The following is a 14,707-nucleotide window of genomic DNA, read 5'->3' on the forward strand; positions in this document are numbered from 1 at the left end:
TTAGGACTCTACAAATGTCTGCAAGACATTAGACAACTCTGCATGACTCCGCAAAAGTTTGCTCAATTCTGTATAATTCTCGCGAAGTTATTAATTTTCATGATTCTTTTTAAATCTCTACAAATCTACAAATGTATTTATTGAGTAAACCCCTGTTAGTTTTAATTCACAGTGAACATAAACAAATTGAGTTATTTTCTTCTCTTAGATTAATGGAATTATAAAGATACGAAAGGGTTACACTTATAGTAGGGGTGTAATCCATAAGATAAGCAAGAAAGTCTGAGAGTGTGTCATCATCATGTCTTACTTGACTTGATTGATTTTGATTACTCATTATCTCTTCTCTTTGTATGTATAATTTGGGGAGTTAGGGTTTGTAGTTCCTCACCTCTCTCTTAATTTTCTCTTTCTTTCCCGCATTCTTCAACTTTCGATTTCTCACTAAATTAAATCCCAAAACTAAACCTAGATTTCCATTGTCTCTCTATATTTTTATGATCTAGGAGAGAAGAGAGAAGAATTTTTGGTGGGGATGAATATGGGTTTAACAGCTGTTAAAAGGAAGGACCAAATGACAAAATTTCAATTTGATTTAACGACCAAGATTAAAGATGCGAACATTGAAATAAAATGCGTTGAGCGAAAGAAAAGGTCAACGAATCTGGACTTTCCTTACTATCATTAAAAGGGGGTGATATATAGGTGGTTATTAGGCTAGGAATAGATTAGTCATTTCCGCTTTTTGAGAGACCCTTATAACTGTAGGTAGATATTCTTATCACATATCTAGTCCCCCCCAAAAAAAAAGGGGTTGTGCCCAAAAAAACAGGTCGTTTTATTCCCATTGGCTTTGTCTTTTGTGGCTAGCGGGCTCTTGGGCCTCTCGATGTTTTTTTCCCCTTTGTTTGGGCATAAGGCCGCTTGCAATTTCTACAGGGGCGATACGGAGGGTGTTTTCATATCTGACGTGTAGGATTGCCCTCGTTTTAGGGTTTCGCTTATAAGAAAGACAAGGCCGTCGAAAGTAGATGCCTCGTTTCTCATCTCAAATAACTTTGTATCTGTAATCTTTTGAGTTTCCAGACCTAATCTCAGTTTCCAATTGAATCATGAGGTAATTTCTACATATTTAAATTTGTTTCGAATTCGGTTTCAATTGGATTAATGGTCGATTTGAAGTCAATTTTTCTTTTTGATCCGTATTTTAGGTCAAATATCCTGCTAGGGTTCTTAAAATTTAATCTTGTAAAAGACGGGCTGGGGATTGTTTCTTTTTTGCTAATTTGTTTGTTGTTTTTGATGTTTCCATTTTTTTTATCACATTTTCTTACTCTCATGTGAATCTCATCTCCTGACCTAATTTGATGTTTCAAGTTCGACGTTTGAAGAGGAGATGAAGCTGTCTCCAATAAAAAGTCCCAAACTGATGGTAGAAGATACGGAAAAGATAGTGTTAGAAGGTTTGGAGAAGACGATTCAAGGGAGGGAGCAGACCTTTGTTTTGTGCTTTCCTAGCGCCGTGGTTTATAAAGATGTTGGCGAAATCTTGATGGAATTTGAGAAGATCAGTTTGAAATTAATAAGTACACCATTCGTACATTATATCTTTTGTTTCAGTGCTATATTTTTTTTATGCATTGTTAATGGTTTCATCTTTTATCTTGATATTGACTATTTCTAGTGCATTATTGATTCGAATTCATTTGGTTTTGTTTGTGTTTTTAGGGATCAGATTAGTATGCGCCACAGAGAAGTTTTTTATTCAATTCTTCGCCATGGAAGGTAGAAACATTTTGCCCAATGTTACTCCAGCAGAGTTTTGTCGCTATCCTTTTGTAGCTATGGTAGTGGAAGGTGAAGATGCTATTAGTAAAGTTCATCAGCTAACATCAACGGCCGAGAGATATCCCTTTCTGATACCTGCTGTGTTATGTTCTTGACTGCATTGTTATCTCTCATTTTAATTTATATTTATCATATAAGTACTGGTAGATAACACTACTATACAGTTAGTGAAGTTGAGTCTTACTTTGTCCTAATGAATGGATCGAACATTTTGTGTTACAGGCGTGCTTATAGCAGTGTCACACCTGATAGTGTGAAAGAAGATTGTAGATTGTGGTTTGGTATTGACTCTGCAAACTGGATAGAAGAAGCAAAAGAAAGTAATCTTCTGGCAGTCGCACTCCCAGGTGGCCAAACATTTGGCCCTGTTGACACAGTGTTGACGAAGTTATCTCAACGGTGTCTCCTTAAGTACGAGTAAGCTGCAGTCTCTAGTTATGAAATACATATCTAATTTTACAGAGTTCGTTGCTCTTTGTTATTTCTATCTTTACTCCTGTTTAATATTCTCAATATGTTGTAAGATGGAATTCGTCTCCTTTTAGGTACTTCAAGGAACAGATTTTAGCCAACAGTTCCGATCTCTACAGCAGTTTCTACAGCAATTTCTACAATGAAGATCTGACATTCGTCTTAATCAGGCCTATGGCTTTTGAAAAGGGATGTGTGGGTCATCTGCTATCCATTATTGAGAACACGTGTTTTTGCTTCAGAGGTTTGCGAACGTCTTTGATTTCATCTTGTTTATTGTTTGTTTAGGTTGATGACATATTCAAGATCTGATACAATCTTTTAACGTTAGGTATGGATTTGGTAAAGAAACCTGAAAATCCTATTGGCGATGCATGGCCTGCTGATTCTTGTTCCTCACATGAAAAGGATGAATATGGCATTGCCTTGCTTATTGAAAATTTTTACTATAATGATGTACAATTAAACACGAGTTGCAGCGATGCTGGTATGCTGATTGACACAAGCAAAGAGAAGGTTGGAATTTTCAGGTGAATATGTTCTACCTTCTTGGAGGTTTAAGTCGACTGTTTTTGTTTTTTGTTTTTTTTTTAATTATTTTGCAAACAAAACGATTATTAGTTGAACACATACAGTTGGTATGCTTGCCTGTGTTTCTGGTTTTCCTGTGGAGGCTCATTTTACCTTATGTTTTATGGCAGCGACTTAATTTACGTAGGCAAGCCTGGTGACACTTGTATGATTGGTGATTATTTCAAATGCGGTACTGTTTCCTGGGTGGATTCCAGCACTGGCGCTGTCTGTGGTGGTTGTTTTTTGGCAACCTTGTCGAGCCTCCAATTTTAAGATGACTAAGCATGATGTGTTCTTATCGGGTATATCTATTGTCTCTGAATTGGGAAATGCCTTGTATTACTCATTTTCTCTATGTTTGGCACGAACTTAATCATTTTCTCTATGTTTGGAACGAACACAAATTCCGAGCACGATTAAATAAATAAATAGACTGTTCCCTTTTTTTGGTCTGTAAAGAATTGTGTGTGATGAGTTTCGAAGTTAGGTCACTTTTTTTCTTCCTATTTTTTTTTTTGCTTAATCACACTTTTTTTATTAATTGAAAGGCTAAAAAACCAAGCCTAAAGTTTTACAGGACTAAAAATAAAAGCTAAAATCAATACAGACTGTGACTTAACTCATAAAGAGACTAAACACTAGCAAATGAATCAAGACAGAATTTTAACATAAACAGAAATAGGATACTGCTCAATCCTCTTTAGAAAAGAAGGTCTCCCCTTGTGAATAATTCTTTCTCCTGCATTCAAATATACTCCATTTGTTGCTAGTGTGTTTGCTGAAAAATTTATTTCCTTTATGCAGTGTATTAATTTTACTGTTTCAAACTTGTCAACCACCTTGAGCTATCTTACTTTTATGTACCAGGGTATTTCACCATCTTTAAACCTTTCAATGGCAGTAATTGAATCAGATTGAATGATTATCTTGGAGCATTCCATATAAGCAGCCCATTCAAGAGCACACAATACAGCATATTCACCTGCAATGGAAGTGGGAGAAACACCAATGCCACCTATGAGGGTACCAAGTACCTGACTTTTGCAATCTCTGGCAGTAACTCCAATACCAGCTTTTCCTGGATCTCCAAAGGATATTCCAGCACAACAAAACAGAATACAATCAGTTTCAGGAGCAGTCCAAGAAATCTCTTTGATGCAGTTATATCTTATTCTTCTATCACCAATTTTGAAGAATGACAAAACATGATTATCATAATCTTGACTCCATTTGTTGCCTTTCATTCTGTAGCTACCTTCTTGTATTGTTTTGTATATCCTCCACTTAAAGGCATTGTAATTTGGCTTAACTTCCTCAAAAAACTGTTTATTTATTTGAAACCACAGATCTTTCATTGTTGCACAAGCTGCTGTCATCCAAATTTCTTTTATAATGGGGTTTTTATTTTTTGGCAGCGACACGGATATCTTCAAAAGATTTAGGATTTTTAAAACCAAAAATGGATCCAAGCCAAGACCATATCTCCAAACTGAATCGGCAGTGTATGAATCATATTATCCAGTTGTTCTTGACAGATGCAACATCTTGAAACCATGTCATAACCTATCTTCATCATTTCCTCATCATCCATATACACACCTTGCTGTAGCTTCCAGATGTTACTAGCTATACTAGGATGTAAAAAAGATTTCCAAATGTGATCAGGCCATGCTAGCTTTGGTTCTTTTTCTCTTACTCTCTCTACTGCAGCTGCAAGTACAAACTTTCCACTTTTGTGCCCAATCCATATCATCTGATCTTCACCATTACCAATTTCAGGTAAACAAGAAGTGGGTAAGAGTTGTTGTAGCTCAGTAGGTATGCACCAAGTTTTTCCATTTAATAATTGTGCCACTTTCATCCTTGTATTATTCTGAACCAATTCAGAGAAACCAATTAACTTAGGTCACTTGTTTTGTCACACAATGGCTTCTCCTTGTTTTTAATCGATTATCGTGGTTCCCTCTAAACATATTAACTGATGTGTCATTTATGATTCGCAGGTGTTCCTTAGTGACCCTTCATTTCGCAACTTGGTTTAAGTCCATCTACTATTTTTTTTTGTTTTTTTGTTTTAGTTTTGAATTATGTAATTTATTTTTTTTGGTTACCCATGGAATCATAATTTGCAAAAAAAAAATTGAAGCTACTTATATTGAAACATGGCATTTTAATAAAGTGACTAACTTTTTGTGGTATAATTAAGTGACCAACTTTTTGTGGTCGTTTTTTTGAATCATTGGCAGAGTTTGACATTTTCCATCCCGTTTCTTTCAAAAAACGGCTAACACCAATTAAATGTGGTAGTTATCCTTCTTGGTAAAAGACTTTAAAGTCCCTCTAATGACTAACTAGCTAAACTATTATCAGTGAAGAACCCTAATTAAAACACCCAGGTTCATCTTCTTCCCCAGTTATGAACTTCAATTGATAACACAAGAATAAAATAGAGACGCAAATTAACACATGAGGTCAAATCCCTGCAGCAAATTAACACTTGAAATCAAATCTTACTGAAATCAACATACATAAATTCTAATCAATTCTTATTTCTACAGAAAAAAAGAAGAAAGAATGGCCATTGAAATCAAATCTATGCAACAACAATTACAATAGGAAAACCAATCATGCGAACAAATACCCAATTAAAAGCTTACCATACCAAATCCTCACTGATTCGAACCCAAATTCTTTTCTTATCTCAACTTCTAAAAGCCCATTGTTCCTTCAAACCTTCTTAAACATTCACCATTAATCATTAGCTTTGTAATATTTGAGTTGTTAATTCCATAAAGTAGTGTGATTAAGGAAAGAAAATATTTGGATAAAATTTGATATTTCAAATATGCATTTGAATGGATTCTAAAGTTTCAGACACAATTGACACCTTCGCCAACCATCAATTGTTTTAATGGTTGGTAGGCTCTCTCCCGCTCCACTATGGAGATAGGGGTTCGAACCCTATAATTGCAAGAAAATAATTTCTTTAAGAGTACAAGATGTAGTCCAAAGCCATTGTTACGCCATCAAAAAAGAATCACAACCGATCATTCAGAAATATAAACAGTATAATGTAAAAATGGTTGATTGTGATGATCTTGGATAAAAACAAAGGGCAGTGCTCTCAACCACGGCCGAGCGTGGAGGCTTTATAAACTAGCGGGTCAACAGCCGTTGGATGATGATCCATATATTCTCTTAGCCGTTCAGATGAATATACAGCTGGATCATGGATATAATTGCAAAGAAGTCCTTCAATTTAATTTTGCAGCCCTTGTAAATTTTCATATTTCATTTACAAGAACTTTTCATTGGGAAAGTTTCACAAGACTATTCAGTTATATATGAACACCATCTTCGTCTTTCTTCCCCTTCAGAGCCAACAACATTAACACCAAACTGATGTCCAGAAAAAAAATTAAAAATAACAATGAATTAATTCAATCAATTAAGAACTTGGTTAATTAAAAACACCTTATCAAGTGTCCCCTTGAACACGCAGACTGTTCCTTCATACGAAATCGTCAAAGAGTTACAATCAATCGTAGTGTTTGTGGGTTTTTATTAATTTTCCACTGATTTTGTCTGTGGGTTCTATTAATTTGTTGACGGATCCGATTCAGACTCAATGATGATGCTCAAAGAGTGAATCTAGCTTTCTATTAATCACAAACGAAACTAGCTTTTCAGTATCTTCAACAACAAAAATTAGGTTTGTGATGGTGATGGTAGTGCTAAAAGATCAACTGAGAATCTATTGGTTGCAGGTGGTGGTGATGGTTGCATGAAGATTGAAACAATTTTCTTTAGATGGGTCTTCATGCTTTTAAAAATTTGTCTAGGATGGGTTTTAGCAGGTCTCCATTAATGGAGCTGCCGAAGTTCGCAGAAGAAGAATTAAGTGGTGATATTTTTTTTGTTTAGGTGTCTGAAGAGTTTTAAATTTTTCATGGAAATGTAATTAAGAATTAACATGATTCTGTCAATTATGATTATTAGCAGTGAAAATGATTCAATCTCCAAGTATAAAGATGAAGGATTGAAATGACAAGTTTGGAGGACCTACTAATAATTAATTTTATTACCACATCTATCATTGCCTTGGAGATACGAGATTTGATAATCTAACGATAACAAACACGCTAGCTTATATCTATGCCCTGCACTGTTGTGCGGGGCAGCATTAGTCAAAAACAAATGCCGATGGGCAGACCATTTTGGGCTTACCCTCTAAGCAGCCCACCCTATGCCTCTAAACAGGTCGAGTGCATAAGAATTGTTCGAATTCAACCAAAATCGTATTCATCCCCCTCTCACGAAGAAAAAAAGGTATGAAATCTGTACTAGAAACTGGTTCTGTCTTCTTAATTTTCATTGTTTTTCTTTCTTCTCTACGGCATGGAATTAGCTAAGCTACTGATGTTTGTTATTGACATTGTATGTTGCCACTCTCAGGTACTACTGGTATTCATCAGCACCGGTAATCCCACCTGCATTTGCAAGCGTCTGTCTGGTCAGAAGCGACTGATTAAAGAAAGTCCCAAGTGGTCAAAAATCCGTAACTCGGCTTGGTTGGATGAAACTGATCATCTTGAATACCAATCAAAATTACAGGTCTGTAATTTTTTTTGACCAATTTTAACTTTTCAGCATGTCTTTCAAATGTTTGTTGAAATTCCCGAGGGAAGAAATTTTTGTTTCTAGTTACGCATTGAGATTTAGACTTTTGATTCATTGACTGAAGGATTGGGCTAAGTTTTATTGAAGCTTCACCCAGCCAAGCTTTGGACATGAGCTTAAGTCCTTACTGGTGAAGTTCTTTAAAAAAACTGCTGGAAATTAGTGTTGCTCAGGCACTGCGGTTTAATCAGTTATTTTCTTATTCTTCTTCTAGAGCAGAGATTTTACTTTGATATAACCATATATACTCGTATGCCACTTTGGTTATGCCACTTATCACGGGCTTGATGTGATAGTTATGTACTGATGAAGACATCAATTTTTGGTTTTCTCATTTGTGTCAGCTGAACAAAGAAGGCGAGATGGTTGGGATATTTAAGTTGGAGCAAAGACATAGTTAAGGAACATATTGAAAATTTCGGAATGATGAGTAATTCTTCTTCTTCTTCTTCTCTTACGATATCTAGTTTTATTCATGTCAAATTGTTCACATTGCTTAAATCAGTAAACTGCAACTGCATTGTTCACTGAAAGTCTCTTTTTTGAAATTTTACCTGTACAAAGAAGAAAATTTAAACTACTGATACAAGAAACAAATCGGGCATCAAGAAGCTCTTTTCGGAGTTGTTAAGAGTGATTCACTTGATTGACATGCATAGTGTTGTGGAAAACAAAAGACTATCCAAATGAAGTTGTCCTTTCAATAAATCAATTTATAGACAATAGCCTGCTATTTTTAATAGTGTGATATGTGAATGTATGGTATTTCAAGTAGAAATGAATTCGTTATTTTGTCTCATCAGCTTATTGTGCAATATATCTGATCCTCTCAGTGATAGGTACATCATCTATGGCTACAAACAATGGAGGTGCCAGAATCAAATTTAAAGTTGGAAGGACCTGTACCAGCATAAACATCCGGCAAGGTGTCACGCACAAATAATACATGCAACACGCATCACACAATCTCCCATTTTCCCATGTCTTATCAGATAAAGGCTCCAGTGCTTGGTTTAATTTCCCTCCGTTTCCTTGCAAAATCACATAAGTTCTTCTCATCATCTACTCTTGTTAGCACACTTTCTGCTTGTGCTGCCTTGAGAAATTTGGAGTTGGGTAAGGAAATACATTTGTATATTAAGAGTGAACTTGAATTTACAGTTTTACTTAGCAATGCTTTGTTGGGAATGTACTCGAAATGCGGGTGTTTAATTCAGGCACGTCAAATTTTCGATGAGATGCTGGTTAAAAATGTGATTAGTTGGACCGGTATTGTGTCTGGATATGTGAATTCTGGTCAAATAGATGAAGCTAGAGAGCTTTCAAAAGAAGTCCAGTAAGGGATGTTCTTCTTTGGACAGCTATGATCAATGGATATGTGCAGTTTTCAGATCGACGAGGCTTTGTCTCTTTATAATGAGATGCAAACTAGTGGATTAAAACCGGATGTATTTACTGTTGTTGCTCTGCTAACAGGTTGTGCTCAATTGGGAGCCCTGGAACAAGGGAGATGGATCCTTGGATACATCGAAGATCACAATATTAGAATGGATGCTGTAGTTGGTACTGCTCTTATAGATATGTATGCTAAATGTGGCTTCATAGAGAAATCAATGGAGATTTTCTTGAAAGTAGATGAAAGGGATAGATCCAGATGGACTGCTATTATTTATTTGTGGGCTCCCAATGGGCAGACAAATAAAGCTCTGGAGCTGTTCTCAGAGATGAAACTGGCTGGGGTAAAACCGGATGATATTACTTTCATTGGTTTTTTAAGTGCATGTAATCATGCGCATATGGTGGACGAAGGCCGATCTTATTTTGAATCCATGAAAACAATTTATCAAATCGAACCTAAGTTAGAACACTACGGGTGTTTGGTTGATCTACTTGGACGTGCTGGGAAGATAATGCTGACGATTTGCTGCCATTATGGGGTTCTTTACTAGGAGCATGCAAAATCCATGGAAATGTCGAGACAAGTGAACGTATAGCGAACCGTCTTTCTGCAAAAGAATCCAACAATTCCGGCATTCTTACGCTTCTAGCAAATATTTATGCAGCGGCTGAAAGATGGGAGGATGTTAACAGAGTCAGGAGGAAGATGATAACTGTATAACATATCCCTGCTGTACTTCCCCCAACAACAACTGCCGTTGGCCTTCTCTTCATCTATCCTCCTCTGGATGGAGAAGAAGATGCAATTGAGATAAAAAGACAAAAAAAAAATGTAAGTATGGTCCAGCGAGCTTTATCTTTTCTGTTTTTTCTGAAAGCAAGCAACAAACATAGATGCTGTCACGATGTGTTGTTTTCTTTTGCTTTGGTTGAAACTGGTTTTGATTCTGTTGACCTCATGTTTAACATGGGTGAGCAAAATCAAGCATACTATTGTTTGGGCCTTGGGACATTAACCATAATATGCTTCTACATTGCAAGGATTCAAGGAAGCATAGTGATGGAAATGTAGGCCCAAATGTTCAGAATATGTGATCTTATATGGAATGTTGTAACCTTATATATCATTTTTTGAAGTAACCATAGACCATAGTGATGGAAATATTAACATGCATTGTATCAGCAGCAGCCGGCCGGGCGAAACCCCTCGCCTTTCTCAATCACTATGTGTATTAGTTTGGGATCTTGAACGGTTTAGGATACACTGGATAACTTCGGCTCTCAAATCTTGCCATAACTGTTCAAGTTCCTAACAAAACCAAAAAAAAGTCTGAAAATCTTGAACAACTCCACATGTATATTTGAAATCATATGAAGAAAAAATGGCTATTAACAAAAACCTGCGTCCCCAGACATTTTGATCAGTGAGTTGTTTTAGAGAAGAAAATAATGTTTTTGGAGAGGGAAGAAAGACTCATAGGCTACTTATAGGCTGCCGCGGCAATGATGGCATGATTTACCTAACGTCTTAAACTATGAGGTGCGCTGTTTGCATGAAATACCACAATCTCTCTCGTTCTCCTTTCTCGATGATATTCGTTGGATGGGCAAGGGGTGTCGTGGAGCACGTTATAAGACGCCTACGATTTAGCGGATGAGAAGTTCAAGCTCGCCATGTCACTATGTAATGATAGACTGGAATTGATGGTGGGAAACTTATGTGCACTTCAGTATGTTGGAGGCGGAGCAATCATAATTTGGGCATTCAAATACAAGGATATTGCGGCCAAGAGTAACAAAAACAAAGTACTGCGACTACAATTGGAGTTGGAGTAAGGAAATTAGTATAGCAATATCGCAGACCCAGATAAGTATAAGTACAGGCCATTTGCAATTACAAAGAGCAATGAAGTTTTATTATGGCATGAAAATGAACATAGGAAACTATATTGCTACAACAAAGATACATCAACTCTAACAAAACTTTGGGACAGCGTAAAAGAATGTCATGGGTCGAAGCAATTCCTCACATGAATACCCTTGTTTCTTTAAAACATCTAGCAAAACGCTATGACAATAGTACCTCAAGTTCAACAAAGCTTGGAATGGTAATCGTCTTTCATGCCTTCAAACAATTCCTCACATGAATACCCTTGTTTCCTAAGTATAGATCTAGCGCCTTTTGTTAATTAGTATAGATTGTCATTTTTGGGCATGCGCCTAAGTTCCCCCTTTGGATTCACATAAAATGACAATCTATACTAATTAACAAAAGGCGCTAGATCTATACTTAGGAAACAAGGGTATTCATGTGAGGAATTGCTTGAAGGCATGAAAAACGATTACCATTTCAAGCTTTGTTAAACTTGAGGTACTATTGTCATAGCGTTTTGCTAGATGTTTTAAGGGGAACTTAGGCGCATGCCCAAAAAAAAAAAAAATTTTACCGCCAGGCCCACAATTAATTTCTGATACAGTCGCATCCATAATTATTTAAAAATATTTAAAACGTACTGAAAGACTCTATTACCCTTCATCGTTTTTGGGCATAATTTTTTTTCTTCTCCGCCAGTTTCTTTCCCTATTCCTCCATTAATCTCTGTAACGGATCTGCAAAGATTTTTTCTCCATCATTTAAAGAAATAAATCATTTAAAATCGATGATTCAAAGAAGTAAATCATTTTTGACTAAACCCTAAAATACATTTCAACAAAAATGGATGAAACAGACGAAGAAGAAAAAATCAAGTAGAAGAAACAGGAAAAAAAATTATGCAGCTAAATTTTAATTGCATAACAAGTTATGCAGAAGTAATAATATGTTGCATAACTTGTTATACAGTTAAAAACTAGTTTATAACATGTTATGCAGAAATAATAATATGCATAATGTCTTATGCATCTAAACAAAAATGATGCATAACCAGAAAAGTGAAAACAATAATGCATAAGACATTATGCAGCTAAAACAAAATAATGCATAATGTCTTATGCATCTAAACAAAATGATGCATAAGATACTATGCACGTGCATAAAAAACTAATCCATAAATCATAAAAACGAAAACAATAATGCATAAGACGTTATGCAGCTAAAACAAAATAATGGCATAATGTCTTATGCATCTAAAAAAACTGATGCATAACCAGAAAAAGTGAGAAAAGTAATGCATAAGACATTATGCAGCTAAAACAAAATAATGCATGATGTCTTATGCATCTAAAAAAAACTGATGCACAACTAGAAAAGTGAAAAAAAGTAATGCATAAGACATTATGCAGCTAAAACGAAATAATGCATAACGTCTTATGCATCTAAACAAAACTGATGCATAACCAGAAAAATGAAAAAAGTAATGCATAAGACATTATGCAGCTAAAACAAAAATAATGCATAATGTTTTATGCAGAAATAATAATGGCATAATGTCTTATGCACTAAACAAAATGATGCAGAAGACTTTATGCACGTGCATAAAAATCCATAAATCAGAAAAGTGAAAAAAGTAATGCATAAGACAATATGCAGCTAAAACAAAATAATGCATAATGTCTTACGCATCTAAAAAAAAACTGATGCATAACCAGAAGAGTGAGAAAAGTAATGCATAATACATTGTGCAGCTAAAACAAAATAATGCATAATGTCTTATGCATCTAAAAAAAACTGATGCATACCAGAAAAATGAAAAAAGTAATGCATAAGACATTATGCAGCTAAAACAAAAATAATGCATAATGTTTTATGCAGAAATAATAATGGCATAATGTCTTATGCACTAAACAAAATGATGCAGAAGACATTATGCACGTGCATAAAAATCCATAAATCAGAAAAGTGAAAAAAGTAATGCATAAGACAATATGCAGCTAAAACAAAATAATGCATAATGTCTTATGCATCTAAAAAACTGATGCATAACCAGAAAAAGTGAGAAAAGTAATGCATAAGACATTATGCAGCTAAAACAAAATAATGCATAATGTCTTATGCATCTAAAAAAAACTGATGCATAACTAGAAAAGTGAAAAAAAGTAATGCATAAGACATTATGCAGCTAAAACGAAATAATGCATAATGTCTTATGCATTACTTTTTTCATTTTTCTGGTATTTTGAAGTCTAGGCCTCATAAAAAAGATTTGTCTACTTAGAGCAGTTTCGAGTGTACATTCGAAAAATACACACTCGAAAAGACTCGAACGTTATAATTTAGCTCAAGAGATGTCTATTTTGATTGAAAACATGCTAATTATCAGGACATGTTGGTCTATAGACCCACATGATCTTGATATTTTGGCCAAGTTTTGAAGCCTAGGCCTCATAAACACGAATTTTCTACTTAGAGCAGTTTCGAGTGTACATTCGAAAAATACACAATCGAAAAGACTCGAACGCTATAATTTAGCTCAAGAGGTGTCTATTTCTTTAAACAAAGATGCATAAGATAATTAATGTCTTATGCATCTAAACAAAACTGATGCATAACCAGAAAAATGAAAAAAGTAATGCATAAGACATTATGCAGCTAAAACAAAAATAATGCATAATGTTTTATGCAGAAATAATAATGGCATAATGTCTTATGCACTAAACAAAATGATGCAGAAGACATTATGCACGTGCATAAAAATCCATAAATCAGAAAAGTGAAAAAAGTAATGCATAAGACAATATGCAGCTAAAACAAAATAATGCATAATGTCTTATGCATCTAAAAATAAACTGATGCATAACCAGAAGAGTGAGAAAAGTAATGCATAAGACATTATGCAGCTAAAACAATGCATAATGTCTTATGCATCTAAAAAAAACTGATGCATAACCTGAAAAGTGAAAAAAAAGTAATGCATAAGACATTATGCAGCTAAAACAAAATAATGCATAATGTCTTATGCATCTAAACAAAACTGATGTTATGCATAAGACATTATGCATAACATCTTTAATTCAAATCTAATCATAAATTTCCGATTGAGATCAAAAACATGGAGACAAATAAGGTATGAAAATTTCCAATTCAGTTGATGTCGAAATACTGCAACACACTTCTTACCCTTTTCAACTTCAATTTTAATTTCTTTTTACTTCTTGAATAATCAAAGACAACAGAAACCCAAAATCTCCAAATTTAAACCGCAGATTTTGAAACAGAAACCCTAGTTTTATTGAGAAGATTATTCAGAAAAGGATTTGGGAAAAGATTTGACAAAGAGAAAAATCCAAATGTTAAAAACGAAGAATCGGAGTTCACCGTTGTTTTCTTCTCGCTTCTCTCTGTTCGTCGCTCGAAGAAAATGGTAGTTTGGCCATTTAAAAAATGAGAAGCAGAATTTCATAAATTATTGGTCTGCTACGAATTTTTGACGGGAAAATGGGTGCGCGCCTGAACTTTTCTGTCCGTGGGTTTGACAGTTGTGAAAGTTGAGAAAATGAGTTTGTCTGTAGTTTTCACATGTGATTTAGCTTTATTGTTCATCCGTTAAAAGATTATAGTTTTTGTCTACTTTGTGTTCTTGAAAGGTCAGTGAATTTGTGATATCTTTGTTTGACTTGGGATAATGGTAAGAGTTCGGGGAGTAAGATATCATAACAGCGTAAAAAGAGGAAATGCCAACACCATACAGTGTTGAACAACGGTTGAGCTATTTTGTTAGTACTATATAAGATTGTCATTTACTACGTGTTTTTGTCTACTTTGTGTCTTATTCAGGACCATAACAGTAATACCGCTCTC

At 35.0% G+C, this 14,707-nt stretch overlaps 1 protein-coding gene, 1 long non-coding RNA gene and 1 pseudogene across 5 annotated transcripts in view; all 3 read left to right on the forward strand.

Annotated features, from left to right (window-relative positions):
- LOC113340776 overlaps window positions 1-14,707 on the forward strand; it is a 48,392-nt gene that overhangs the window by 14,540 nt on the left and 19,145 nt on the right. The gene's annotated exons all lie outside the window — the stretch shown is intronic.
- Window positions 958-4,257, forward strand: LOC113340775. Of its 4 annotated transcripts, none has more exons than XM_026585857.1 (8): window positions 958-1,117; window positions 1,378-1,586; window positions 1,729-1,930; window positions 2,071-2,259; window positions 2,394-2,563; window positions 2,651-2,849; window positions 3,021-3,194; window positions 3,760-4,257. In XM_026585857.1, exons 1-7 carry the CDS (start codon window positions 1,113-1,115, stop codon window positions 3,163-3,165), a joined length of 1,119 nt encoding a protein of 372 aa, XP_026441642.1. In that variant the 5' UTR covers window positions 958-1,112; the 3' UTR covers window positions 3,166-3,194; window positions 3,760-4,257. The 4 variants fall into 4 exon arrangements, with proteins under 4 accessions (XP_026441642.1, XP_026441640.1, XP_026441641.1 ...); XM_026585855.1 differs by having other exon boundaries at window positions 2,071-2,265; window positions 3,760-4,254; XM_026585856.1 differs by having other exon boundaries at window positions 2,071-2,265; window positions 3,794-4,254.
- On the forward strand, window positions 6,286-10,138 carry LOC113340774 (annotated as a pseudogene).

This window comes from Papaver somniferum, unplaced genomic scaffold (assembly GCF_003573695.1).
Source record: "Papaver somniferum cultivar HN1 unplaced genomic scaffold, ASM357369v1 unplaced-scaffold_23, whole genome shotgun sequence".
Lineage (NCBI taxonomy): Eukaryota > Viridiplantae > Streptophyta > Magnoliopsida > Ranunculales > Papaveraceae > Papaver > Papaver somniferum.